This window comes from Myotis lucifugus, unplaced genomic scaffold (genome assembly GCF_000147115.1).
Source record: "Myotis lucifugus unplaced genomic scaffold, Myoluc2.0 scaffold_12, whole genome shotgun sequence".
In the NCBI taxonomy this organism is placed as follows: domain Eukaryota; kingdom Metazoa; phylum Chordata; class Mammalia; order Chiroptera; family Vespertilionidae; genus Myotis; species Myotis lucifugus.
Window position 1 is genome coordinate 8,976,778 of NW_005871060.1, and position 27,476 is coordinate 9,004,253.

The window sequence follows — 27,476 nt, forward strand, 5'->3', positions numbered from 1 at the left end:
CTTGGGATTCCTTTTTGTTGGGGGTTTCTATGTTTTTCCCGGGACTGGAAAATTTTTTTTTCTTTCCCCCAGGTAGGGGGAATTTTTTCTGTTCATTTTTTTCTTCAAAATAGGTTTTCAAATATCTTGCCCTCTTTTCTTCTTCGGGCCCCCCTTATAATTTGGGATGTGGGGGACACTTGAAGTTGTCCCAGGAGGCCTCCTTACACTATCTTGATATTTTTGGGTTTCTTTTTTGCTTTTTGCTTTTCGGGTTAGGTGTTTTTTTACTTCTTCGTATTTCAAGTCTTTGACTTGATTTCTTGGGATCCTCTTGTCTGCTGTGGGATCTCTGTAAATTATTCTTTATTTCAGTCAGTGTATGCTTAATTTCTAGTTGGTCCTTTTTCATATCCTCGAGGGTCTCACTAAATTTATCAGCGGTTTCTAGAAAATTCTTGAAAAACCTTATAACCGTGATTTTGAACTCTATATCCAGTAGTTTGTTTTCCTCCATTTCTGTCATTTGTGATCTGTTTCTTTGTCTCCGCATTTTTTATGCTTCCCTGTGTTGATAGAGTGGCTTTGTGTGCTATGTGTCCTATAGGGCCCAGTGGCTCAGACTCCCCAATTACCTGAGATGGACACTCTTGGTGCACCCCTTTGTGGGCTGTGTGCACAGTCTTGTTGTAGTTAAGCCTTGATTGTTGTAGGTATCACTGGGAGGAATTGACCTCCAGGCCAATTGTCTGTGAGAATCAGCTGTGTCTACAGTGGGAGAACTTCTGTGCTGAAGACACTCTTCTAGGGCAAGACTTGCTTCAGTGGGCTTTGGTGCTCACTGAGTCTGCCCCCTGAGTGTGTCCCTTACGGATTTGAGGAGTTGTAATCTGGATGGTCCCACTCTGACCACTGGCTACACTGGCTCTTGGATCTCTAAGGAGGTGCTAATTTAGCCTCTGCCTGAGGCTACCCAGCAGGAGCTACGGAGAGAGCTGCAGATTCCTCTTCTTATTTGGGGTTTGGAGGTGCCCAGATGAGGCCCAGCTGTGAAGCAATGCAAGCTGCTGTGGGGCCTTGAGCCTTCTTTTGGATGTTCTGGGTCTCTCTGACCCAGCTGAAGTTTGTTAGGTAATTTTAGATCTCAAAGGGCCAGCCCATTCATATGCAAAAGCCTCTGCTCTCAGCTTGGGTGGGGCGGGGTCTCAGGGAATCAACAGGGCTAAGCAAACAGCTATGGCTGATCCTCAGTCCTGCCCTAAGAGGCCCCCGGGTCTCAGTGTCCCACGGTAATCGCTGCAAGCACCTATGAGAGAAAGCCACCCTCGAGTTCCGTCAGATGCCAGATAGTCCAGTTTCTCCCCGTATGAGTCTGGGTCCCCAGAGACTCGCCCAGAACTGGAGTTCAGAGCAGTTGGAAGGTTGAGACTCTCTCCCGATTGAAAAAGACACCGGCGTCCTCCGTTGCCAGCCCTTTCCACGTGCGCCTACGTACCTCTGCACTTTACTTCCACACCTCCTCTGAGTCTCAGTGTGCTTTTCTCTTTCCTTCTAGTTGTAGAATTTCCACTCAGCCAGCCTTCCTGTGGTTCTGGATGATGTCTGTTTTGTCTTTTAATTGTAGTTTTGAAGTGGTTGTGCGAGGCAGCAATTTCAGGTGTTTACCTATGCCGCCATATTGGTTTCTCCCAGAAATTATGGGCATCTTTTTTTCTTAAAATTAAAAATATATGTAATAGCATTTTTACCATTACTAGTTGTTGTGGAAACAAAGGGGAAGAAATAGCCGATAGTTCCAATACCCAAAGACAACTGCTAATATTTTGTTGCATTGCCTTTTTGTTTTTATATATTATGTATTTAATCTTTATGAAATCATGTCATTATACAGTTTTGTAAACCCAGTATTTATATAATTCTGTTAAATTGCATTTTCACCGAACATAGTATCATGAACTTATTGCCTTTTTGTTACATATTTTTGAAAATACATTTCAAATTGTAGCATAACATTCCAGGCTCTTAAATTATTCTCCTTTTGTTGAAATTAGTATATGTGTTTTTTCATTAGGGGCTTTTATAAATAATATTATGATTGGCATTACTGTAGATATTATTTAATGAATTTTCTAATTCCTTACTAAGAATAAATTCTAAGGGTTGTGTCTGGGAGGAAAAACGTTTCCTCTACCTTCTTAATCAGGAGGATCTGCAAACCTAGACAAGAGAAGAAGCATACAATTTTATCAATAGTTTTGGTGCACGGGAGTTCACAGAAAACAAGTTAAACTCAAGAAGTCCTGAGATTCAGGGACTTATATACAATTTAAACAAAAATAGGGCGTTTGGGCTTTGAGGGATATTCAGTTGTGGGGAAGTGACTTGGAAGTATATGGGGGAACTAATGGAAGGCAAAGGTTAATTTAGTAAGGGTTGTTTATACAGGCTCTTCTCAATGCCAGCTCCATTGATGAGTTACTCTTGCTGGGGGACACCTTCACAAGGAAAAATGTATGCCTGCTGTTAGGTGGCTAAGGGGAGGGAAGAGAACTCTTCCTGCATCTGTTGATTTGCTGTTGCCTTCTGCTCAGAACAATCCTTATGCCAAAGCGGCACATTTTGGGGTGGCACAACTTGATTCCCTTCAGGTGGAAATGAGGGATATCATGATACTTAATGATACTTCCAGTTCTTCCGGAAGGTGGTCTGATTCGGGTTGTTTTCCTGAGCAGGATGCAAGGGTAATTTCTTTCTCGGGTCCTTGTCCAGGTGGATTCGAAGAATGAAGCCACTGGACAAAAGGTGGTAGATGCAAGGGTAGAAATTTATTGGAAGCACATACAGACTCCCACTAGTAGGAAGGGGGTAACCCACTAAGCTCCTTTTTTCTAAGGTTTATAAAGGCTGCAGTTCTTTGTTTCTTCATACTGCCTTCTAATTGGTCACTCTTTTGCAGAATATCAGCTTCAAACCCTAAAACCCCATGTGGTGACCCTTTATCTCTCCCCCTTCAGTGGTAGAATTCTGTCCCAAGTAAATCCTAGGAAAGGATCTGGTGTGTTTATCTACGGTGTCCCTTGAAATAAACTTTAACTGTGCAGGTGTGGTACATTCAAGTAGTTGCTAGCAAGAGTAGTTGCTACTCTACGCAAGCAGGATCAAGGGCAGGCCTAGGACTGAAAAGACCAGAAGCTTTAATTTTAATTTTGAGCGTATGCAAAATAATTCAGTTAACTGCCAGAGGAATTACAGCACATGAAACATATGCAGTTGCAAATCACACAGCACTTTATTACTCACACAAGTTCCTGATGCTGTGGGTACAGGCTTAATGGGGATCCTGGTGGTGCTGTCCTCTGGGGTCCGGCAGCTGGGCTGGTCCGGTCTGGATGCAGGGGCCAGCATTCCTCACCCAAGAGCTCAATCGCATCTTGATCGAGAGGTACTGGCCGTTCTTCTGTCGTCTGGCAAGAAAAGAAACATGGAATGGCGTTGCTTGCCGGACTGACAAGAGGACGTGCCTTTGTGGCTGTCTCGACAGGCAAGCACCATTGGCTGGTCAGGACCTCCATTTTTAAAGCCTGTACCGCACCGGCAACAGTTCAGGTGGCTATCAATAAATTACGTCATGCCCTAACTGGTTTGGCTCAGTGGATAGAGCGTCGGCCTGCGGACTGAAAGATCCCAGGTTCGATTCCAATCAAGGGCATGTACCTTGGTTGCGGGCACATCCCCAATGGGGGGTGTGCAGGAGGCAGCTGGTCGATGTTTCTTTCTCATCAATGTTTCTAACTCTCTATCCCTCTCCCTTCCTCACTGTAAAAAATCAATAATATATATATATATAAATAAATAAAATAAATTACGTCAGTGCACACATGTTAATCTCAAACAGGGCAAGGGGCTACATGTGATTATCTTAGGAAAAATATATCACTCACTCAAATGGTTATCTTGACAAGTCACTCTGAGTCAATAACTAAAGTTCAAATCCTTATCTATAAAATACATACGCTTCAGGGCAATGGGAAATGTGTCCTTAATATCACACTTTAAGTTTCAAGGAAAATTAACTCAAACATTTTAAACCTTTCTTAACATTTTTAAACATTTCTATATATGTTACTACAACAAATTCTCTGTCTCCTATGAAAATCTGTTTTCCTCTTTCTCCCATTTGTCTGCATTTCTCTGTCCTCTGTGAAAGTTTGTTTCCTTTTTTCCCCATACCCTGTGGCTTTTCCCTATCTTCTGTGAATGGATGTCTTCCTCTCCGCTTATCCTGTAGAATCCTTTTTTTTTCTCTGTGAATGTATGCCTTTTGGCAACTCCAAGCCCTCACCTATGCCTTCCTCCCCCATGGAGCCTCTTTATTCCTAAAACTCCCTAAACCTGCCTTTTTTTATCCCTAAAACTCCTTTCAGAACCAGTTTCTACCTCTGTGAGTGTATCAATCTTTGGGAAATTTTTAAATTGTTGCGTAGTTTGAAAGTAAATCATTGAAAAGGATAAGATCACAAAGATTTTTAAAAAGAAAATTTGTGTTAACAAAAACTTCACTTATAATTATTCTACTTAACTCCAGCCCTTTGGGAAAGAATCTAGATTGGCTTGCAGGGAAATGTGATCAGGTTTTCATCTGTGGGCCCACTTGGCCCATTTAGAGGCATATCACTGCACTCTTCATTGTGAGATCTGGCTTCTGCCTCCCACACTCATGAGACAGGCTCCCTGCTTTTTCCTCCTGAGCAAGGGATTAATTCCTTGTTCTCACTGTTCAGGGCTGGGGATCCAAAAGAGTAGAGAAGCAATCCCATCTTCTTTCCAACTCCCTTCATTTTGCTGGGTTTTACTACCACCATCATAGAAAAGAACATTAGCTCAAGTGTCATAGTTCCTACAGGTTCCCCTCTTCCGTGATGCCCACCCTTTTGAATACCAGCTATATTCCCATAAAGACAGTATAACACACACTGAGCTATTTCCTTCAGACCTTTAGCATGGACGTTAGGCCTTGATTTAAAGGCCTGTTGGAAGAGACAAGCAATTTGAATGACCCTTCTTTTTGAAGGAAAAGTACTGTCTTGAACTTTCTGTTAAATTAATAATCTGTGGGGGTTTTGTTTTGCTTTGTTTTTGTTCCTGAAGAACCCATTAAGGCACTGGAAACTCTACAGGTTGTTTTCGTGAGCTGTGGAAAGGAGCACTCCCTGGTTGTTTGTCACAAAGGAAGGGTCTTTGCATGGGGAGCTGGTTCTGAAGGACAACTGGGGATTGGAGAATTTAAGGAAAAAATTTTTACGCCTAAGTAAGTATTTCAGTTCATTCATTCATTCATTCATTCAATATTTTTGAGTTCCACCTGCCAGGTACCATGCAAGATGCCAGGGTACAAAAATGACTATGCCAACAAACACAGTCTCTAACCTCAACCGTTACAGTATATTGCAGGGAGGAGGCGGGGGCAAAACTTGTAACACCAATTATTATTTAAAGTCCTATGAAAGAGAAGGGCATGGTGAATGTGAACATGTGACCCTTCGGTCTTAATCTAATCTATTGGAAATGCCTATACAACTTGGACCCCCTGAGTTGGCATAAAGATTAAAGTAAAAACATTTGAGCTACTGAAGATGCAGAAAGCAATTTATCTGAATTTCCCTATCTGACTAAAACAGTGCCTCCTAAAATTCAGCTGCCATTAACCCTCCTAGCAAGGAGTTTCCTGTGAATTCAGCTGTCCTATCAGCACCAAAAAAAAACCCCAAAAAACAAAAAAACAAAACCCACAATAGAAACTCCCATACTCTTCCATGGAAGTTCTAACTGCCTCCTCCAATCCCGACTTTCGTTATGTTGATATATATAAACTTTTACTCTGGTTATTCCACAAAGTTTCTATTACTGGGAGCTCCCCTGTGTACATATAAATGAGCCATGTCTTTTCTACTGTTAATCTGTCTATTGTCAATTAATTGCAGGTCCTCAAATCACTGCACCCAAATTGGAAAAAGAAATGTTTTTCTTCCAACATAACCTTTTTGTTATAATCACTGGGTCCTAATATTTTACCTAGTAAAATGGAGGGGGGAAATCATATCCTCACAAAAAGTTTTCTAGGACAAATGATATGACAAGCAGCCTAAATTTTGTGTTCATGAATTACACGCTTTGGAAATGGTCAAGAGCATGTTTTCTAATACCAGGAAGTTACCTTGTTACCCCCTGTGGTCATTCAATCATGTGAGAAATTGCTGTGGCTTGAGGAATGATCATTGAACTTGAAACGGAAAGACCAAGGTTTGAGTCTAGTTCTACAACTTGAAACATATCTACTTTGAGTTCTAGGTTCAACCATATGAAACTGCGGATAGTTACGTTTTGATCCTGTAGAGGCAGTTCAACCCAATGGTTTTGTTTTTCTCACAGGGATTAAAATAGTATCCTATAAATTCTAAAGCCCTGTGCTATATGTGTATGAAGAAAGTTATTTTTCTTTTACATCAATAAGTACAGAATAAAAATTGGTACATTAAATAACGCATTAAAAGTCCAGTAAAAGTCACTTTTGCATTATATACTGTTTTGAATTCTGCCCTGCACCTTTGTACATGCTGATGTCATGTTAAAAACAGTTCAAAGCTTTGAAAAAAAGATACTACAGAAATACAAGAACATTAAATTGTTTTTCTAAACCAAATGTATTACCTGGGATGTTTTAAATACCTGTAGCCCACTTAGTGATACATTCTAAAGAACGATTAATAGAGTTTGTATATTTTTTATGTTTCATTTTTAATACAGGAAGATAAAAGCTCTGGATGGTATAAAAATAATACAAGTTTCCTGTGGAGACTACCATTCCCTGGCATTATCAGAAGGTAAAAAAGGTGTTTTCGATCTCCTGTTGGCTTTTAATGCATTGGGGTTCACTTTAATGCATTTAGAAGTTTTTAACTCTCCAGATTTCAGAAGAGATGTTGTTTTCATATGTTTTTTCAATTTTCTTTGTTCTTATTATACTCTTAACTATTGCCTAATTCATATTTCACTGCCATAAAGACCATCTCTGCTTACATGATCTGATTGGCTGACTCTCTCAGAACCCAGTAGTGGTTTTATTTCCAGCATTTTGCCCTTTTTGTGGAATTGCTTGTCTTCACTGGCAAATTCAGGTAGACAAAGGCCTATTCTCTTTTTTACTTAGATCAAAGAAAGAAAGGTCAAAATCATGACTACTTTTTTTTTTTTTTTGTCAACATCCTCAATCCTTTGTCCATCCTGCCAAATTTCAATGGAAAGTGTTAGGGAGGAAAAACTTTTCCTTTACTCCTTAGTTTCAGTACCTGGAGGGCTACAAATATAAGAAACGACAAATTACTAAGAAAAAAGACACATCATTTTCATTGATACTTTCGGGCATGGGAGTTCACGAAAAGAAGTGAAACCCAAGAAGTGGTTAGATTCTGGGGCTTATATACCATGTGAACAAAGGAAAGGAGGTTTGGGCTAGGGGAGAGAAACTGTGGGAAAGGGACTTGAAAACATGTGGGGGGAACTAATGGAAGATGAGGGTTATTTCATTAAGGGTGGTTGAGGCACCCTCACGCCAATGCTGACTCTCCATCTCTGGTGATGAGTCCCTCTCCCATTCCTGGTACCAAGGGGACGCCGTCACAAAAGGAAATTGATGCCTTGCCTTCGGGTGGATAAGGGGAGGGCAGAGAACCCTTTCCGCAACTGTTATTCTCAGTTGCCTTCAGCTCAAAATAATCTTCCAAACGGGGCATATTCTGGTCCCCTTCAAGAGACATGGGACATTTGTGTGTCCCCCTGGTGGTTTCGTGTGCATAACTGCCATTGTGACACCGGGGCCAGGGACAGCCAGCGTTTCTTAGTTGCCTTCTATGTGCTACTGTTAAATGCTTTACGTGTGTTGTCTCATGTAATTGCCTAAAACACAGAAGCTAGGGCCCTGGCTGGTGTGGCTGAGTTGGTTGAAGTGTCGTCCAATGCACCAAAAGGTGGTGGGTTCCACATGGTCAGGGCACATACCCAGGTTTCGGGTTCGATCCCCTGTTGGGCCACATGCGTGTGGGAGGCAACCGATCAATGTTTCTCACACATCAATGTTTCTCTCTCTCTCTCTCTTTCTCTCTCTCTCTTGCTCACTTTCTCAAGATCAATAAAAATTTTAAATAAATAAAAATATTTTAAAACACAGAACCTAGGTATTATTTGTATCCTTATTTCAGAAATAAGGATAGTTGGGCTCAGAGACTTTCACTATGTTTATATCCCAATCTTACGTTCTTAATCACTGTACCATGTAGGCTATGCAACCAGGACAATCCCAGGGCTATAGTGTGCTTCCTTCTACCTACCACTCTAGCTATTTGATCTAAGGCAAGTTATTTAACTTTGTTGAGTCTCAGTTTTCTCATCTGTAGGAATATTGATGCATAGCTTAAAAGTTGTTTAGAAGATTCAGTGAGAGAAGGTACACAATTTATCCTGAATAGTCCATAGCATGTAGGGTACAATAAATATTAGTTTCTTTTCCTTTCTTATTTTTCTTCTTTTTTAAAATTATAAAATGTATATTTTTATTGAGGTATAATTGACATACAACAGGTGTACAACATAATGATTAATATTTGTATACACTGTGAAATAATCACAATAAATCTAGTTAGCATCTGTCACCAAACAGTTACAGAATTTTTTCTTATAATGAGAACTTTTAAGATTTATTCTCTTTGCAACTTTCAAATATGCAATACAGTATTATTAACTCTAGTGGCCATGCTGAACATTACATTCCCATGACATTTATTTTATAACTAGAAGTTTGTATCTTTTGATTCCCTTCACCCATTTTATCCCTAACTCTTGGCAACCACCACTCTGTTCTTAGTATCCATGAGTTGTTGGTGTGTTTTTGTAAGATTCAACATGTAAGTGAGATCATACAGTATTTGTCTTTGTCTGACTTATTTCACATAGCATAATGCCCTCAAAATACATCCATGTATTGATTTCAGAGAGGGAGAGGGAAAGAGAGATAGAAACATCAATGATGAGAGAGAATCAATGATCAGCTGCCTCCTGCACAGCCCCTGTCACGGATTGAACCTGCAACCCGGGCATGTGCCCTGACCCAGGAATCAAACCATGACCTCCTGGTTCATAATAGGCTGATGCTCAACCACTGAACAAATGGAACTTCTTAATTATGGAAATGATTTGAATTTTTTCCTTGGAGCATTGATTTGTCTTTATGTTGATCTGGAGTGTAAAAGCTGTGTAGACCCCAGCACTCAATGCATTTGCTATGGTGAACTGTGAGTTCTCATACACTTTCATGACAGTTTGACATTTTTCAGCATGTTCTCAAAAATTATTTTCAGTGATAGAAATAACTTAGAAGAGTTCAAAATAAAAGTTAGATATAATAACTTAAAAATCTGAGATGTGTGGCATTTCTCTGGACAAATAATTAAGCATTAGAGCAACTTTTTAAAAATTTGATACTAATTTTCCCTCTCTGGTCAAATTCAACATAAAATGTTGGTTCCCACCCCCTCCCCCCCATGGAGTCATTTCACAAATATTTACCAAGTGCCTGCAGTGTTTCTAACAAAGGAATATAGCAGTGAACAAACATAAGACCCTGCTTTCAGGAAGCTTATATTCAGACTAGAGGCCCAGTGCATGAAAATTCATGCACTGGAGGGGGTGTCCCTCAGCCCAGCCTGCCCCCTCTCACAGTCTGGGAACCCTCAGGGGTGGTAGGCGACCTGACGATCAGGGGAAAGCGATGCCCCCATCACACCTCTGCTGCTGCCACTGCCAGCAGCGCAAGCCTCAGGCAGCCCTGGACGGCTAGGCAGCCGCCATCCAAGGCTTGCCTACACTTTGGGCCGGCCCTGGGTGGCTGGGGACCTGAGGGTGGGTCCAGCCTCACTGCATGCCAGCCAAACCTCTGGCTGGACTGAAAGGACTGGGGGACTCTGGCGGGGCTGAGGGGACTGGGTGCCGCCATCTTGTGGCTATGGGCGCCACCATCTTTGTGATGGCATGATGGTCAATTTGCATATCCCCTCTTTATTAGATAGGAAGAGAAGTAGGAGAAGAGACCCTTAAACACAGAGACAAATAGTTATGTAGTATAACAGATAAGGATAAGGGGTCTGAAGAAAAGTGAGTGAGGGTAAGAGGACAGAGAGCAAGTGCTTGGGTGAAGGAAAGGGGTTTTTCTATTTATACAGGAAGTCAGGGAAGCTATCTCTTATTAGGTGACATATGAGCAGAGACCGAAAGGGAAGGAAGGAGATACGATGCTAAGGCCATGATCCAGAAGAATGATCCCAAAACAAAGGTGATGAGGTAGGGGGTATGCCCGGTGGTGTGCTCAGCAAGAGCAGGATATATGGAGAGGCATGAGGAAGGGGCAGATGAGGTCTGAGAAGTGGTCGTGGGAAATACTGGGCACATGGGGCTTGTGAGCTGTGGTAAGAATTAGTCTATTATTGAGTGAGATAGCAAGCTCCCGAATGGTTCGACCTGACTCATATCTTTAAAAGGTCAGTCACTCTGGCTACTCTTTGGAACAGACTGCTGGGGGCAAAGGTGGGATCTGGGAGTCCAGAAAGGTGCTGTTGTAATTTTCCAGGACAGAAATGATGGTGATTTGGCCACTGAGGAGCTAACAGTGGGGAGGTGAGAAGTAGTTGGATTCTGTATAAACTCTGACAGTAGAGGCTTTAGGATCTGCTGGGTTGGAAGATGTAAAGGAAAGAGAGGAGTCAAGGATGACTCCAAGATTTTTGGCCTGAGCACCTGAAAGAACACAGTTGCCCTTTACTTGGAAGGAGAAGAGGAGTGGATGTTGTTAGAAGGGACCCCTGAAGGTGATCTTGACCTTTGCCTTTAGCCAGAATACTTTAACCTTATTTAACCCTGTTTTATTTTTTAAAGATTTTTTTAAATTAGGGTGGCAGTTTCTACTTGCAATTCTGAATTTCTCTTCTTTATTTCTGTAGATGGCCAAGTGTTTTCATGGGGAAAGAACAGCCACGGTCAGCTGGGCCTGGGGAAGGACATTCCCTCCCAAGCCAGCCCGCAGCGGGTGAGGTCCTTAGAGGGGATCCCCCTGGCTCAGGTGGCTGCAGGAGGGGCCCACAGCTTTGCCCTGTCTCTCTCTGGGACTTCATTTGGCTGGGGAAGCAACAGTGCAGGGCAGCTGGCCCTCAGCGGGAAAGATGTCCCAGGTAAGGAGATAATCTTGTGCCTGCAATAAATTATTATTTCTTTCCAGTTGGAAGACCAACTCTGCAAAGGGCGGTCCCAGAGGTTAGAACAGTGGTTCCCAAACTTTATGGAACATTAGAATCACCTGGAGGCTACATTAATTTTTATGGTTGCTGTAACAAATTACCACAAATGTAGTGGCTTAAAACAACACAGATGTGTTATCTTACTATTCTGGTGGTCTGAAGTCTGGTGTGGGTCTCCCTGGGCTAACATCAAGGTGTCAGCAGGGCTGTGTTCCTTTCTGGAGGCTCTCGGGCAGAAGCCATTTTCTTCTCTTTTCCAGCTTCTAAAGACCACCTGCATTCCTTCACTCAGCCCCCTTTCTTCTTCAGAACCAGCAATGGCTGGCTGATTAAGTCTTTCTCAAGTCACATTATTCTGACATTGACACGTCTACCTCCCATTTCTTCAGTTAAAGGACTCTTGTGATCTCCCTGTTTTAAGGTCAACTAATTAGCAACTTTGATTCCATCTGCTTCTTTAACTCCCCTTTGACATGTACCCTAACATGTTCACAGGCTCTGGAAAAAAGGACATGGACGTCTTTGGGAGGCCATTATTCTGTCTACCATGAGAGCATTTAAAAATCCCAATGTCCTGGTTGGACCCTATACCGATTAAATCAGGATGTTTGGGAATGGAAGTCAGGCATCAGTCATTAACAAAGATCTCATGGGTGATTCTGCTGTGCAGCAAAATTTTGGAACCACTGGATTAGAAGCCTGCTAGCAGTAGGAGAAATCACGAGTTTCTTTGGCAACCTTTAAACAAAACTCACTGTGAAGTCTTCCCCATGGGCCCTGTCCTCCTTTGTTCAATTTTTTACTAGTACATTCAACTAACATATTTTTAGCACCTGTTTAGTGCTAGTACCATGCTGAGCACTTACATCTAATTTCATTTAATTCTGTCAGCATGAAGTAGGTTCTTTTATTTTCTTAACTACTATTACATATTTGCAAAATACCTACTGTGTGACAGAAATGAATTCAACATGATGACACTATAATTAGGATGAAGGTCTTAAAGCTTAGCTTTCCAGGACAATAGATTCAGGAAAGAAGATTAAATAGTTTCCAGAAATACATGCTAAAAGACTGCTTTTCTTTCCCAAAGCAGGGCTTTCCCTGTGTTTTCTAAAACCTCTGGTTATTTATTCACTTCTAAAAATTATGTTAATTAATTGTAAGATAATAAAAATATTAAAAACTATAAAAATATAAAAACTCACGCTAACTGAGTCTGCTTCTTATACTTCTTTCAACAGCGCAAAGCTACAAGCCTCTTTCAGTTGGTCGGCTAAAGAGTCTAGATGTGATTTACATCAGCTGTGGTTATGAGCACACTGCAGTGCTTACCCAGGTAATTCAAAATGTCTTCCTATTTTTCAAAATTTCAATCAAATGTTACCACAAGGTTCAGTTACTAATTATTGTTGAAATCAAGTTGTGGATCAATATCTCAATATATCCATTCAGTGTACAAATCTTTAAAAGGAGAAGTTACCCGATATGAACCATGAAATTTTCAAGATCCTATAACAAAAGTTAATTTTAGCTTTAGGATATAGTTTTAGATACCTACTAAATTAGATTAATAGGAGAGAATCTTTTTAGTACCTATTTATAATGTGGTTCTACAAATAAAATTTATTATAGGAGCACAAAGTAATTTTTACAATTTTCAATAACCCACATTACAAACTAGAACATATATTGTTCCACTTCTTGCTTGGTACAGATATGAACTGGCTTCCTGAATGTTTTCCTCCTCTTTTTGTACTGGCTATATAGGATATTCCTTTGTGATGGATTTTTTTCCATAGCCATAAGTTATAGACTTGAAAACTGTGGTTGAAATTTAAAGACTAAATATCTAAAATAATTTTTACTATTTGTTTGAAAAGCATATTTGAATTATATCATTCTTAATTGACAAGAGAAATCTAGAGTTGTTTTAATCAAGAATCATCTTTTGAAGATACCTTGAGGCAAATGAAAAGGAATACACAATGACCCAAAATTTATGGGACATGGTCAAAGCAGTTCCAAGAGGGAAATTCATAGCAAAACAGACCTATTTCAAGAAACAAGAAAAATCTCAAACAATTTAAGATTACATCTAAAGGAATTAGAAAAAGAAGAACAAAACCCAAAGTGAGTAGAAAGAAAGAAATAATAAAAGAGCAGAAATAAATGAAAATAGATGCTAAAAAAAAAACAATAGAAAAGATCAATGAAATCAAGAACTAGTTCTTTGGAAGATAAAAGGTAAAATTGATAAACCAGACTCCTTAAGAAAAAAAAGAGAGAACTCGAATAAAATCAGAAATAAAAGAGAAGTGACATAAAATGAAATATAAAAATCATAGGATCATATCAATAGGTGCAGAAAAAGCATTTGAAAATATCCAACATCCATTTATGATAAAAACTCTCAGTAAAGTGGGGATAGAGGGAACATATGTCAACATAATAAAGACAGTATATGACAAACCTACAGCTAATATTATACTCAATGGTGAAAAGCTCAGAGCTTTTTCTTTAAGAACAGGAACAAGACAGGGATGTCTACTTTCACCACTCTTAATTCATCATAGTAGTGGAAGTCCTAGTCACAGCAATCAAACAAGAAAAAGAAAGAAAATGTATCCAAATTGGAAAAGAAGAAGTAAAACTGCCATTATTTACAGATGATATGATACTATATAGAGAGAACCTTAAAGATGCCTCCAAAAAACTATTAGAACTTAAATGAGTTTAGTAAAGTAGCAGGATATAAAATTAATATTCAGAAAGTGGTTGCATTTTTATACACCAATATTGAGCTTTGTAAGAAAAATAAATTAAGAAAACAATTACAGCCCTAACCAGTTTGGCTCAGTGGATAGAGAATCGGCCTGTGGACTGAAGGGTCCCGGGTTTGATTCCAGTCAAGGACACATGCCCAGATTGCGGGCTCGATCCCCAATAAGGGGCATGCAGGAGGCAGCCAATCAATGATTCTCTCTAATCATTGATGTTTCTATCTCTCTCTCCCTCTCCCTTCCTCTCTGAAATCAATAAAATGTATTTTTAAAAAAGAAAACAATTGCATCAAAAAAATACCTAGGAATAAATTTAACCAAAGAGTTGTAAAAGACCTGTACTCAGAAAACTATAAGACACTGAAGAAAGAAATTGAAGAAGATAGAAATAAATGGAAGGATATACTGTGCTAATGGATATGGGGAATTAACATCATTAAAATGTCCATACTACCCAAGGCAATTTACAGATTCAATGTAATCTCTGTCAGAATACCAATGGCATTTTTTACAGAACTAGAACAAATAACCTTAAAATTTATATAGGACCATAAAAGACTTTGAATAGCCAAAACAATCTTGAGAAAGAAGAAGAAAGTTGCAAGTATCACGCCACCTGATATTAAACTATACTGCAAGGCTATAGTAATCAAAACAGCATGGTACTGGCATAAAAATAGACACATAGATCAATGGAACAGAATAGAGAGCCTAAAAATAAACCCACATCTATATAGTCAATTAATCTAAAGGAGGCAAGAATGTACAAGATAGTTTCTTCAATAAATGGTGTTGGGGAAACTGGACAGATACATGCAAAAAAAAAATCTAGAACATTTTCTTAAACCATATACAAAAATAAACACAAAATGGATTGAAGATTTAAATGTAAGATCTGAAACCACAAAATTCCCAGAAGAATGCATAGGGGGGGTGCTTTCTTCAGCTCTTCAGTTTATTGCATGAAGAAGTCACACTAATCCAAGTTCAAAGCAAACACCAGTTGGTTACATTATACAAGTGGTGAGGTTTTTAAACTTGTGACAAGGGCCTCTGGCCAGATAGCTCAGTTGGTTAGAGCATCATCCCAATACACCAAGGTTTCCAACAAGTCGATGTTTTTCTCTCAAACCCCCCTCCCCCCACTCTTTCTCTCTCTCAAATCAATTTTACAATTAAACTTGTGACAAGGGTTGCAAGGAAATTCTCACTTAAGCTTCAGTGAGCCACAAGCACTTAAAACTCATGAACCTTCAGCTGGTCATCCTTAGCCAGTCCAATCTCTACGAGGAATTGGCATATGTTCTTGTACTGGTCCTCCTGTAGCTGAATTACTTATCTGTATCCTGGATGCTCAATTACAGTAATATTGCAGACAAATTTCTTCTTAAACACCTTCACTAGTTTCTTTTTATCGTAATCATCAGTGATCCCTTGGACAGTTGAATTCTTATATGGACATAATCCTCTGTGCCAGCAGGATGCAGATATTCACCCTTACTTGCATCAGCAAAGGGGTTGAAAGAGTGGAGGCTCTGGATAGCAAACACCTAATATGATCTCTTTTCCTGGGGGTGGGGGAAGCAGGAGCGGGGACTGGGTGAAAAAGGTGAAGGGATTAAGAAGTTATAAAATTAGTCTTAATTGCCAGTTATAAAAATAGTCATGGGAATGTAAAGTACAGGTTAGGGTATAAATCAATAATATTTTGTGTATGGTGTCAGATGGGTAGTAGACTTACTGGGGTGATCACTTTGTAAGGTATATAAATGTCTAATCATATGTTGTACACCTGAAACTAAAATAATATTGTATGTCTACTGTAATTGAAAAATAAAATTAAAAAATAATTCTTTTGAAAAGAGATTATTTCCAGAAGAATGCACAAATAAATAAAGCAATCCCATACTAAATGTTAGTGTAATTTTTGAACCAATTAATTTGTCCATCCATTCATTGTACAAACATGTATTAAATGCCTAATTCTTAAGGGAGTACCAATGATATTTTATGTTTAATGTGTTAACTCTATATTCACTATTAGAAATAGTAAATATAGACCCCTCCTCCTTATATAGAGCTTACTAGAGACTCGGTGCATGAATTCGTGTACAGATGAGGTCCCTCAGGATGGCCTGCGGGGATTGGGCCCCAGCTCGTGCCCCCAGCCTCACAACCCAGCCGTGGCCTGGCATCACCCCCTCACCTGCTCCACCATCCTGCCTGCGAGAGGATCAATTGGGGCCAGGCCCCCCACCCAGCTCCCTCAGCACCTAGGAGCCAGGGGGTGGCCCCGGCCCCCTCCACTGGTCACCATCTGTGGGCAATTGGCAGGGCAATCGGGCCCCTGCTCGCGCTCGCACCCGCCTTGGCCTGGCACCGCCCACTCACCTGCTCCACCATCCCGCCACGGTCCCACTCTCATCGGGGCCCATTGGTGCCAGCAGCACCTCCACTGCTGCCCGATGCCAGCGCTGGATTGCCGATGCCCGCCATGTTCCACACCACCCCCTGGTGGTCAGCACACATCATAGCAAGCAGTCGAACTCCCGGTCAAACTCCTGGTCAAACAATTTGCACATTAGGCTTTTATTATATAGGCTATTTCACATAGTGCTCTCATATACCTCTGTTATGACACGTAATCTTTAACTTTTTAATTACTTTTTTTACCTGAAATTAGTTCGATTTCAACTTTTTTAAACAGAATGGGAAAGTGTTCACATTTGGAGACAATTGCTTTGGACAGCTGGGACACAGCCCCACTGCTAAGAAGAGTGGTCCACAAGAAGTGGAAAGAATTGATGGCCTAGTTTCACAGATAGATTGCGGAAGGTAATAAGCTTCTTTCTTTCTTTCTTTTGTTTGTATATGTGTGTGCCCCCCGACACACACACACACTAGAGGCCTGGTGCATGAAATTTCGTGCACTGGGGTGGGGGTGGGGGGTCCTTCAGCCCGGCCTGCACACTCTCGCAGTCCGGGACCCCTCCGGGGATGTCTGGGACCTCTTGCTCCTTACTGCCAGCCTACAGCAGAGGCAGGAGAGACTCCCACCACTGCCGCTACACTCACCAGCCGTGAGCCTGGCTTCTGACTGAGCAGCGCTCCACCTGTGGGAGCGCACTGACCACCAGGGGCAGCTCCTGCGTTGAGTGTCTGCCCCCTGGTGGTCAGTGCGTGTCATAGCGACCAGTCGTTCCACCGTTCGGTCGATTTGCATATTAGTGTTTTACTATATACTAGAGGCCCGATGCACGAAATTTGTTAAAGGGGCTCGGCCCTCGCAGCCGTGGTGGCTGCCTCAGCCCTCGCAGCCCCGGCTTCATCTAGAAGGTTGTCCGGAAGGATGTCTGGAAGGTCGTTCAGCTGTCTGGTCTAATTAGCATATTATGCTTTTATTATTATAGACTAGAAGCCCAATGCACAAAATTTGTGCAAGAGTAGACCTTCTTACCCCTGGCTGCCGACACTGGCTTCCCTCTGGCACCTGGGACCTGGGCTTCCCTCGCAGCCCCAGCTTCGTCCAGAAGGTCGTCCAGTCTAATTAGCATATTACACTTTTATTATTATAGAGAATATGACTTACAAATGAGTCATATAGCCCTGGCCAGTGTGTCTCAGTTGGTTGGGTGTCGTCCTGTGCACAAAAAGTTTGCCAGTTCAATTTTTGGTCAGGGCATATATGGAGTTGTGGGCTCAATCTCTGGTAGGGGGCATGCAGGAGGCAGCCAATCAATGTTTCTCTCTCACATCAATGTTTCTCTGTCTCTAAAAATCAAAAATCTTTTAAAAATATTTTTATTGATTTCAGAGAGGAAAGGAGAGGGAGAGAGAGACAGAAACATCAATGATGAGAGAGAACCATTGACCAGCTGCCTCCTGCATGCCCCCCGCTGGGGGTCAAGCCCGCAACCCAGGCATGTGCCCCCGACCAGAATTGAACCCAGGGCCCCTCAGTTCACAGGCCAACACTCTATCCACTGAGCCAAACAGGCCAGGGCTCAAATAAAAATCTTAAAAAAAAAATAAAAGAAAGAACTCACGTGGAATGTTATCAAAGCTTACAACCCTAAAATATGACAATTCTTTTTATAGATAATTTTCTTTTCTGAAATTTACTTTTTTCAAATATAGGTTAATTTTTTCATTATTTTCTTTTTCACCCTAGGCATTTACTTAATAGGGGTTATTTTGAAGTTTACTGTGTAGAGACCACCTAACTCGGTGCTGGAGGGTGGGGAGTGGGTGTATAACAAAAACAGTGGTACTTGGTAATCTCATGCTCATGCATGTAGAAGATGAAGAATATTTGCATGTATATTCAGAGTTTTGCATAAACTAGTTATGAGGACACTTTGAGTATCATTTACCTACTAGTAATTCATAAAATAAAACACTTGCATTTAAAACACAAACTATAGAAACCATAGTAAAGATCCATCAATTATATTCTATGTTTAAGGTTAGTAATGTTCACCTACCATTTGTTTAGCCACATCATTTGGTACCCTCTAACACTGACATTGTGATAAGGGATCTGTGTACTTAGAGTAAGATAAATCTCTCTGTGTGTGTGTGTGTGTGTGTGTGTGTGTGTGTGTGTGTGTGAAGAGACATCATCTTTCTCAGAAAGCATGAGTATCCTGATCTTCACTATATGTATTCTCTCTCCTGCAGTTTCCACACCCTTGCGTATGTCTACACCACTCGTAGGGTGGTGTCTTTTGGTCATGGATCAAGTTGTATAAGCAGCCCACCTCATCCGGAGGCCCAAACAGAAAACTCTGACATTAGCTGCCTGATTTCTGCTGATGGTATAAGTGGTCCCACTCACTCATGATTTTCTGTTCATTGATTTGACTGAGGAAAAATATGATTCAGCTTCTTCTCAAAGGAGTGCACAGAACTATGGTTCATCTAGTGCTATTATTACTTTTGTTTGTTTGTTTGTTTTAGTGCTATTATTTTTCATTTGTGCAATATGCATTTTTTCTTATGTAGTGATTCCTGGAGTATTTGATAACCTTTTCTAAAGATTAGGTAATACAAAAGAAGATCCCAAATCAGTTACTTAAGCATCAGAGCAATACACTTTTACTATATATTTAATCAAACCTCTTATAAAGCACATTAGCCTGGCTTCATGACGCAAATGCATGAAAAATTAAATTTTCGGCCAAGTGAATATATGACATGTAACCTGTTCAAAATTAATCTTTTCTGCCGTTTGTAGTCAAAATCCATTTAGAAGATTAGAAATTGCCTTTAAGGAAGTCAATTTAGCTTGGTAATAATCAGATTTTTTAAAGACTATTTTTAAGAGACGTTTTAGATTTACACCAAAAGATTTATTTTTTTACTTATAAAAGCAATAAGCATGGATTTATCACTTTCTTTTAGACCTTGTGGGTGTTCAAGTCAAACACATTTTTGCTGGAACATATGCCAACTTTGTGACAACTTATCAGGTATCTATTAATGTTTCTTTAAAATCATTTTCCCTCTAGATTTCAAAGCAATATTGTATCATTTGTATATATTCAAATTTCTTAGAATGCTTTTTTAAAATATTATGTAATTCTCACTTCCTCCTTTGGCTTCCTAACGATGAGACCCCCCCCCCAAATGCATTGCTTTCCCACTAACTAATCCGAGTACTCCAAGTGGATCAACACATTGACTCTTCATATCAACTCTAGTTGGCGTTGTTTCCCTCCACGTTACAGATGAAAACTGAGTCTCAGAGAGGTGGACTCGCCCAAAGTTGTGCTGCTAAGAAGTGGCAGAGCTGAATTCCAACCCTGGCAATCCAACCAGCTTCAGAACTCACACCACTGTCCACCATGCCAGTGCCTTCCTAACTGTTAACAGAGAGGATTTTACTATTTTATTTCCAGATGAGTTCTGAAATGTAAAGTCTAACTTGTACTTTTCTTTATTATCAGGGATGTTTTAAACTTGACATCCATATAGACTCTTACTATGTTGCCTGGGGCAGAAAATGGTGAGAGGCAAAGGTCTCTGTGTTGCTGGGCTAATCAGGAGATTGTTCTTGGTTGCTCTGTCATAGCCATTCAATCAGCCAGTCAACAAACACCTCCTGTGTCTCTGGCTCAGCTCTTAGCACTTGAGATGAAAGTGAATAATACAAGGATTCTATTATTTGTATCCTAGAAGGTTGCCCTCATTCATGGTGTTTGGATTCTACAGAAAAGGAAAGATAATAAACATAGAAATGCACAATAAGGTTTTGTTAGAGAGTGAGAGGTGCTCCAAAGAAAACCAAACGGGTCTTTTGAGGTGGGCTTCTTTAGAAATGTCAGTCAGAGAAGGCCTGGCAGAGGCGGTGACATTTGAGCAGCTTAGAAACAGAGAAAGCATTTCAGGTAGAGGGAACGACGGGTAGAAAGCCCTGGTGCACAAACACATTTACCTGTGTGAGGAACAGAAAGAAAGCCAGTCAGACAGAGCTTGGTAGGATAGGATAAAGAATCATCTGAGATGGAGCCAGAGGCGTAAGGCAAGGTCAGTTATGTGAGGTGGGGCCCATTTGAAATGTCCTTGGAGAGGTGATCCGGAGTTTAGTTGGATGTCTGAATCTGGAACTCAGGGAGGATGTCAGCGCTAGGATATAAACATGGGATCAAACTCTAAATGGGATCTAAGCCAGGGGCCTGGGTAAAAGGTCACCTAGAGGGAAAGTAAAAATGAAGAGAAGGGGACACCATCCAGGTTGGAGGGATTTCTCCATTTAGAAATCAGGCAGGGAGGAGGAGCCAGGAGAAGAGCCTGAGAAGGACCAGTTTCTGAGGTAGCAGAGAACCAGGGAGGGTGCCTCATCACGCCACAAGAAGAAACTGTTTCTAGAAGGAGGAAGTGGCCAATTCCGTCACATCCTGCTGAGAGGTGAAGTAAGATGAACACAGTGTTTGTTTTTGCTCTGTTAAGACTGAGTCATCTGGCAGGGGGCGGGGAGTTGATGACACCTGACTTAGTGGGATAGACAGAGAACAGGAGGGGAGCCGGTAGAAACCATGGCTGTGACAAGTCGGAGTTTTGTTGTGAAGGGGAGTAGAGAACTGTGGGAGGGTTTTGCTATTGTCTAGAGAGGTGATATTAAGGTATGTTTGTGTGCCAGTGAGAAAGAATGATCCATTTCATATGGAGAAAGTAATGCATGAGAAAGAGTGAATAATTGTCATAAATGCAGTGAGACATGCATGGTGAGGGTGGCTGCTACTGCCATACAGTGGGTAGAGGCCAGGGATGCTGCTCAACATCCTACAGTGCACGAAACGGCCCCTCACAGCAAAGAATTAGCTGACTCAGAGTGTCAGAAGCATCGGTTTAGAAACCCTGATGGAGGGCATGAGTGGCTGAGGCAGAGCAGAGGAAAAGACTGGAGATGAGATCAAGAATTGAGAGATCAAGGTGGGGAATAAATTGTGTTAATTCTGAAGTTGCCAAGAATGACAGGAAGAAAAATGACAGGCGTGGTGGTGCTGAGGAAGACAGTCAGCAAGGTGCCAGAGTTGTCAATGATTGAAGGGTACTGACTAGGACACTTGGAGATGATTGTAGAAGAAAGGGAGGCAGAGGATACAGTCTGATGTCATGCCCTTTGGAGGAGTCAGGATTTTGAAGTAGAAAGTAGAAGGAATAGTAAGTAGGTGCCTGTAGGGAGCAGGTTATTATCCCAAGGTTCCTGTGATATAAAAGGGGGGAAAAAGCCTCCTCGGGATTTAACTGCAGGACTCAGATAAAGAAGCTGGAGGGAACTTTAGGAATCATGGTTACACATCTTCTTCAAAGGTCTTTATTTAAGCACTAGAGGCCTGGTGCATGAAATTCATGCACTGGGGGGGGGGGGGGGGTCCCTCAGCGCAGCCTGCACCCTCTCCAATCTGGGACCCCTTGGGGGATGTCTGAATGCTGGTTTAGGCCCGATCCCCCAATCCAGGAATGTTGGGTCCTAACCACTCGCCTGCCTGCCTGCCTGATTGCCCCCTAACCGCTCCCCTGCTGGCCCGATGGCCCCCAACTGTCCTCCCCTGCCAGCCCAATCGCACCCAACTGCCCTCCCCTGCAGGACTGGTCGCCCCCAACTGCCCTCCCCTGCAGGCCTGGTCACCCACAACTGCCCTCCCCTGCCAGCCTGGTCACCCACAACTTCCCTCCCCTGCCGGCCATCTTGTGGTGACATGAGGGCATCGCGAGAGGGCACGAGGGTTACCTAGACTTTTTTTTAGTATAGATTAAACAAAAGTGACCAAAATTTCCTGACTCATTACAAGTTCAGTGGAGGCCAAGGTATAGTATGGAACAGAGTACTAGTGTATTTGGAATTCTATGTTATAAGACTGGAGTGCGGGTGAATTTCCCGCCAAAATATAAGATGGCTCTGTCTTTTGGTTTTGTTCCATCCACCAAAAGGGTGGATTACAAACAAATATTTGGTAATACGCAGTTACAATCGGCCTGAGTTTACACGTTTCCCGCACTCCACCGCAAATCTATATGAACCGAGTTAAAGACGGCTCCCGCGGAGTACGCGCAATTCACGCGAGCCGACTTAACTCGTTTCCCGCACTCCAAGTGTTATAAGACTGATTTTTCTTTCCAGACAGTGATTTCTGACACGTCTGGCTGAGCCATTTGGTTTCAAGTATTGTATAGAACAGCCGTGGGCAAACTATGGCCCCACGGGCCGGATCCGGCCCGTTTGAAATGAATAAAACTAAAAAAAAAAAAAAGACCGTACCCTTTTATGTAATGATGTTTACTTTGAATTTATATTAGTTCACACAAACACTCCATCCATGCTTTTGTTCCGGCCCTCCGGTCCAGTTTAAGAACCCATCGTGGCCCTCGAGTCAAAAAGTTTGCCCACCCCTGGTATAGAACCATGGTTCTCAAAGTGTGGTCCCCAAACCAGCAGCATCAGCATCAGCATCGCCTGGGAACTCACCAGGTGCATATTCTTGGCTCCACCCCTGACCTACTGAACCAGAAACTGTGGGGATGGGCCCAGCAGTCTATGCTTTAACAAGATAACCAGGCGATTCTGCTGCATGCTGAAGTTTAAAAACTGTTGATATAAAAGTAAACATCTGTGTCTTATTAAAGAGGAAAAAGAAACTAGTATTTATTGAGTACCTACTATAATATAAAGCTTTGTATACCTAATAATAAGATCCAAGGGATCTAGGTATTGGGTCTTACTATCTCATTTTTTTATTGTGGTAATAATAATAATAATAAATATATACATATTTATTATATATATATTGCAAAATTTGCTATTTTAACCAATTTTAAGTGAACCGTTCAGTAGCATTAATTGCATTCCAGTGTTGTAGAATGCAACTATCAACACTATCCATCTCCAAAACTTTCTCATCACTCCAAACAAAATCTGTAAACATTAAATATTAACTCCCCATTCCCTCATTACCCCCATCCCCAGGTAACCCCTAATCTACTTTTTGTGTATAATTTGCCTACTTCATATAAGTAGAACCATACAATATTTGTCCTTTCTGGCATATCTCACTTAGCATGTTTTCAATGTTCATCCATGTTGTAGCATGTATCAGAATTTCATTTCTTTTCATGGTTGAATAATCCATTGCATGTGTATACAGCATTCATCTGTTGATGCTGTTGGTGGACATGGGTTGTTTATATCTTTTGGCTATTTCGAATAACGCTGCAATAATATTGGCCTACAAGTATCTGTTTGAGTTCCTGTTTTTAATATTTTGTATTATCCCATTTCTAAGTGCTAAATTAAGGCTCAGACCAAGCAAAGTGGCCAAAGCTAGGAACTGGACCAGACCAATCTGAGGCCTTAGCTCCTCCCACCAAACCCCACTACCTAAGAGAGCTGGTCCTATCTACAGCCTGTGCCACAAGCATTACGGGATTGCCTGTTACTCAGCATGTGTGTGTCTTTTCCTGATGGTTCTTTTATCTTTCTTCCTTGAAGGATACTGGTTCCACAGATGTTTCCAAGAAAACCTTGCCAGAAATAAGCCGAATTAACCCGTCCCGGACAGAACAGTGGATGGCAATGACAAGTGGAAGTAATGAACGTGAAGCGACTAAGAGGTGGCTCGGTCCAATAATTATCTAACACTTTTATTTGGTTCTGGAGCCATGGTCACTTTATCCTAGACCTAAGAATGAGGTTTTGGCTTTCTTGTGAAGGCACTTGCATTTTAGCGTTGTCTTCTGCCACCTCTTAGTTTGAAGATGTGATTGATTTATTCATTGATTCATTGTCGACTTAACAGATTTATTCAGGGTAGGGGGGAAAGTAGGTTTACAGTTGCTCGTATTGAAAATTAATACAATAATTAATAAATAATGCAAGAATGAACTCTATTTCATGAACTCATAACTATAAACCTACTTTTTCCCCACGCTATTGAGGACATACAATATCTCAGACACCTAGATAGGTGAGGGAGATGTAGGAGTGATTTTTATGTCTTCACTAGAGACCTGGTGCACAGAGTGGGGGTCCCTCAGCCTGGCCTGTGGGGATTGACCGAAACCAGCAGTCCAACATCCCCCAAGGGATGTAGCAGTGCTCGAAGCAGGCTAGATCCTCTCCTCCGGGGAGGAGCCTGAGCCCAGGCCCTACAGCACCTGCCACCACTGCTCAGTAGACTCGCTGCTGCTCCGCTGTGGTCTCCCTTCTCTAGTCCTAGGGTGATACCGGTGCGCCCATGACCAAAGAGCGGCCACAGGCTCATGCCCAGTCAGTCAAGATGCAGGTCCTGATCCCAGTCCCAGTCCAGATGGGGGAGGGGCACACAGGGGAGTGTCTGTGGGAGAGGCTTGCGCCACTGCAGCTGCGCTTACCAGCCATGAGCCTGGCGTCTGGCGCCTATTGGTCAGCTGAACGGTGCTCTCGCTGTGGGAGCGCACTGACCACCGGGGAGCAGCTCCTGCATTGAGTGTTTGCCCCCTGGTGTCCAGTGCCATCATAGCTACCAGTCGACTGGTCAAATGGTCACTTAGGCTTTTATAGATAGATAGATAGATAGATAGATAGATAGATAGATAGATAGATAGATAGACAGACAGTTAGTTTATTCTCTGGAGTTCCATAGTTAGTGTTCAGAAGGATGGATTTATTTAACTCTAGATTACTTGATCAAATCAGCTATGAAGGCTGTTGATAAGTTGTAGTAGTCACATGCACAAAGCATAACCAGCATTTGGAGGACTCTTAGAAGAATCGTTAGAATCGTTATTTTCGTTAAAAATGATTCCACATCATCAATTATATATTCAGACAGGAGGCATGCTTTTCTGTATGTTGTGACTTAACCCTTATGTTATTGCTTTTGCAGTGAAATTAGAATGATATTTTCATCTCCTGCTTGTCTGACTGCAAGTTTTTTAAAGAAAAGGTAATATTTACATGAGATTTACCTTCATTTAAAACAGTGGGGAATTTTTTAAATGAAGTCTTTCAAGTCAGTCATTTCAATTTGTGAATTTTGTTATCTATGAACAAAAAGTCCAGCATAGAAAACTCCATGGGTTGTTACAGAATTCTTCCATTTTGTAAAGTAATTTTCTATTAGGCCACTATTAAGTTGTAATTCCTATTTCACATTGTTTACTTCCTCGACCCTGCCCTCCTCTGTTCTCTGACTGGGAGGAATGGTGTTTTTATCTGGATCTTTGTTTCCATGAGTATTATCTCATTGCCTTTGTACTTAGAGGCCAAGGCTGTACTTGGCAGTTCTTATTGTGGTGGGATCAGTAAGGAAAACAGATCCTATTTATCTTTAACTAGTCTCTCTATTGCAGAGGGAAATCTAACTTCATATTTGGTTTGACACTTGGTCTGACCTAGTCGTTTAAACAATTCCTTTGTAACATACTCAATATTTGGTCTTCTATTTTTTCCCATCCTTCTATGCTCAGCAATACTGTGACTAAGAACCATGAAAAGATAACCTAGGCATTTTAAACATCTTAAGAGTTTACTTGAACAAATATTGATTCAAATGGGGTAGTGCCAAACAGGAGGTGGTTAAGAGCGCTCTGCAAACAGGGAGCCAGGGGAAAGACTGACATAGAGAAAGTGCAGAAGCAAAGAAAGGAAACTTTTTGAGTGGCTATAGCTTTAAGCCTAGGCTGTTTGTGACTGCTTATCCTTAGGTTTTGATTTCATAACTTTGAGGCATTTACAGGCTTAGATTTTGTTTCTTTATGTAGGCCTCCATGCCATTAAAGCCACCACAATCCAATGGCTTTCTTGTTTAATTAAACAGTATACAAAGGGAGGTGAAGGGGCCATAGCAACATGAAGGGACCCTTAGGCTGCCCTCTGCTTTCTCTGGACGTGAGTGCCCTGGGGTCTATTTACAGCCAATATAACTCATTCTAGTCCTTTCCTGGGTCAGGTCCCAGTCCTCCCCTTGTTGCGTTGGCCTCAAGTTGGCTCATGGTTCAGAAGATACTGAGTGTACACATCTTCTAACCCCCTCCTGGCCAGTAGGTGGTGCTTGCTTAACCCCTGCTGCAGCTATTCCTTGCCCCTACACAACTCAGTTGTTCCATTGGTTCATTTTTTCTTTTTAATTTTTTCAATTACAGTTTACATTCAACATTATTTTGTACTATTGTCCCATTGGTTCTTTTTTTGTTGTTGTTTTTGTTTTTTGTTTGTTTTTTTACTCTTGACAGTTTTTATTTTTTTTTAATTGTTTTATTGCTTAAAGTATTACAAAGAGTATTACATATGTCTCCTTTTTTTTCCACCCTTGACAATCCCCTGGCCCATTGGTTCTTAACCCAGCTGCATTCTCAGCCACTCCAACAACTTCACCTGGGCACCAGAGCAGCCCAGGGCAGTTAACTGGCATGGCTTCCCACTGGCAGCTCATGAGGCAGTATATTCCTAGAGCTCAAAACAGCATTCCTGTTCATCTCTATGCGTCCTGGACAAAGGTGGGAGAAGAGGAGTCGGGACACTGCTTCTCTCTGCTGTCTTCCCATTCGCTTTCCTCCTCTTGCCGTCCTTCCAGGCTGAAAGTGAGGGACTCTGCCATACAGTGTATCTTCTTTCTTCCCTAACTCTAGTCTCTTCCACACTAAAAATATTTTTTGTTCAGTTCTTGTTTTTTAAATTACTGTTGACAGTATTACCGATGTCCCCTGTTTTCCACTCCTTTGCCCCCCTCCAACCAGAACCCAGGCCACCGGAGGGAGAAAAAAAAAAAATTTTTCTGTGGGGGGGGGGGGGGAAAAATTTTTTTTTATTATATTATAATAAAGCCCCCCCCCCCCCCCCCAAAAAAATATTTTGTGTGTGTGTGGGGACCCATAAGCCCGCAGGTAAAAAGAA

The 27,476-nt window shown here is 41.5% G+C and overlaps 1 protein-coding gene and 1 pseudogene across 1 annotated transcript in view; one reads left to right on the forward strand and one right to left on the reverse strand.

Moving 5' to 3' along the window:
• The window catches only part of LOC102441172 (probable E3 ubiquitin-protein ligase HERC6), a 60,252-nt gene that overhangs the window by 1,310 nt on the left and 31,466 nt on the right, over nucleotides 1–27,476 (forward strand). The window contains exons 2-10 of the mRNA XM_014452069.2: nucleotides 5,128–5,287; nucleotides 6,784–6,860; nucleotides 11,025–11,252; nucleotides 12,563–12,657; nucleotides 16,809–16,936; nucleotides 18,782–18,918; nucleotides 19,505–19,572; nucleotides 24,093–24,214; nucleotides 25,468–25,527. Coding sequence (XP_014307555.1) covers nucleotides 5,128–5,287; nucleotides 6,784–6,860; nucleotides 11,025–11,252; nucleotides 12,563–12,657; nucleotides 16,809–16,936; nucleotides 18,782–18,918; nucleotides 19,505–19,572; nucleotides 24,093–24,214; nucleotides 25,468–25,527 — 1,075 coding nt within the window. The remainder of the gene's footprint in view (nucleotides 1–5,127; nucleotides 5,288–6,783; nucleotides 6,861–11,024; nucleotides 11,253–12,562; nucleotides 12,658–16,808; nucleotides 16,937–18,781; nucleotides 18,919–19,504; nucleotides 19,573–24,092; nucleotides 24,215–25,467; nucleotides 25,528–27,476) is intronic.
• Nucleotides 15,265–16,319, reverse strand: LOC102430267 (annotated as a pseudogene).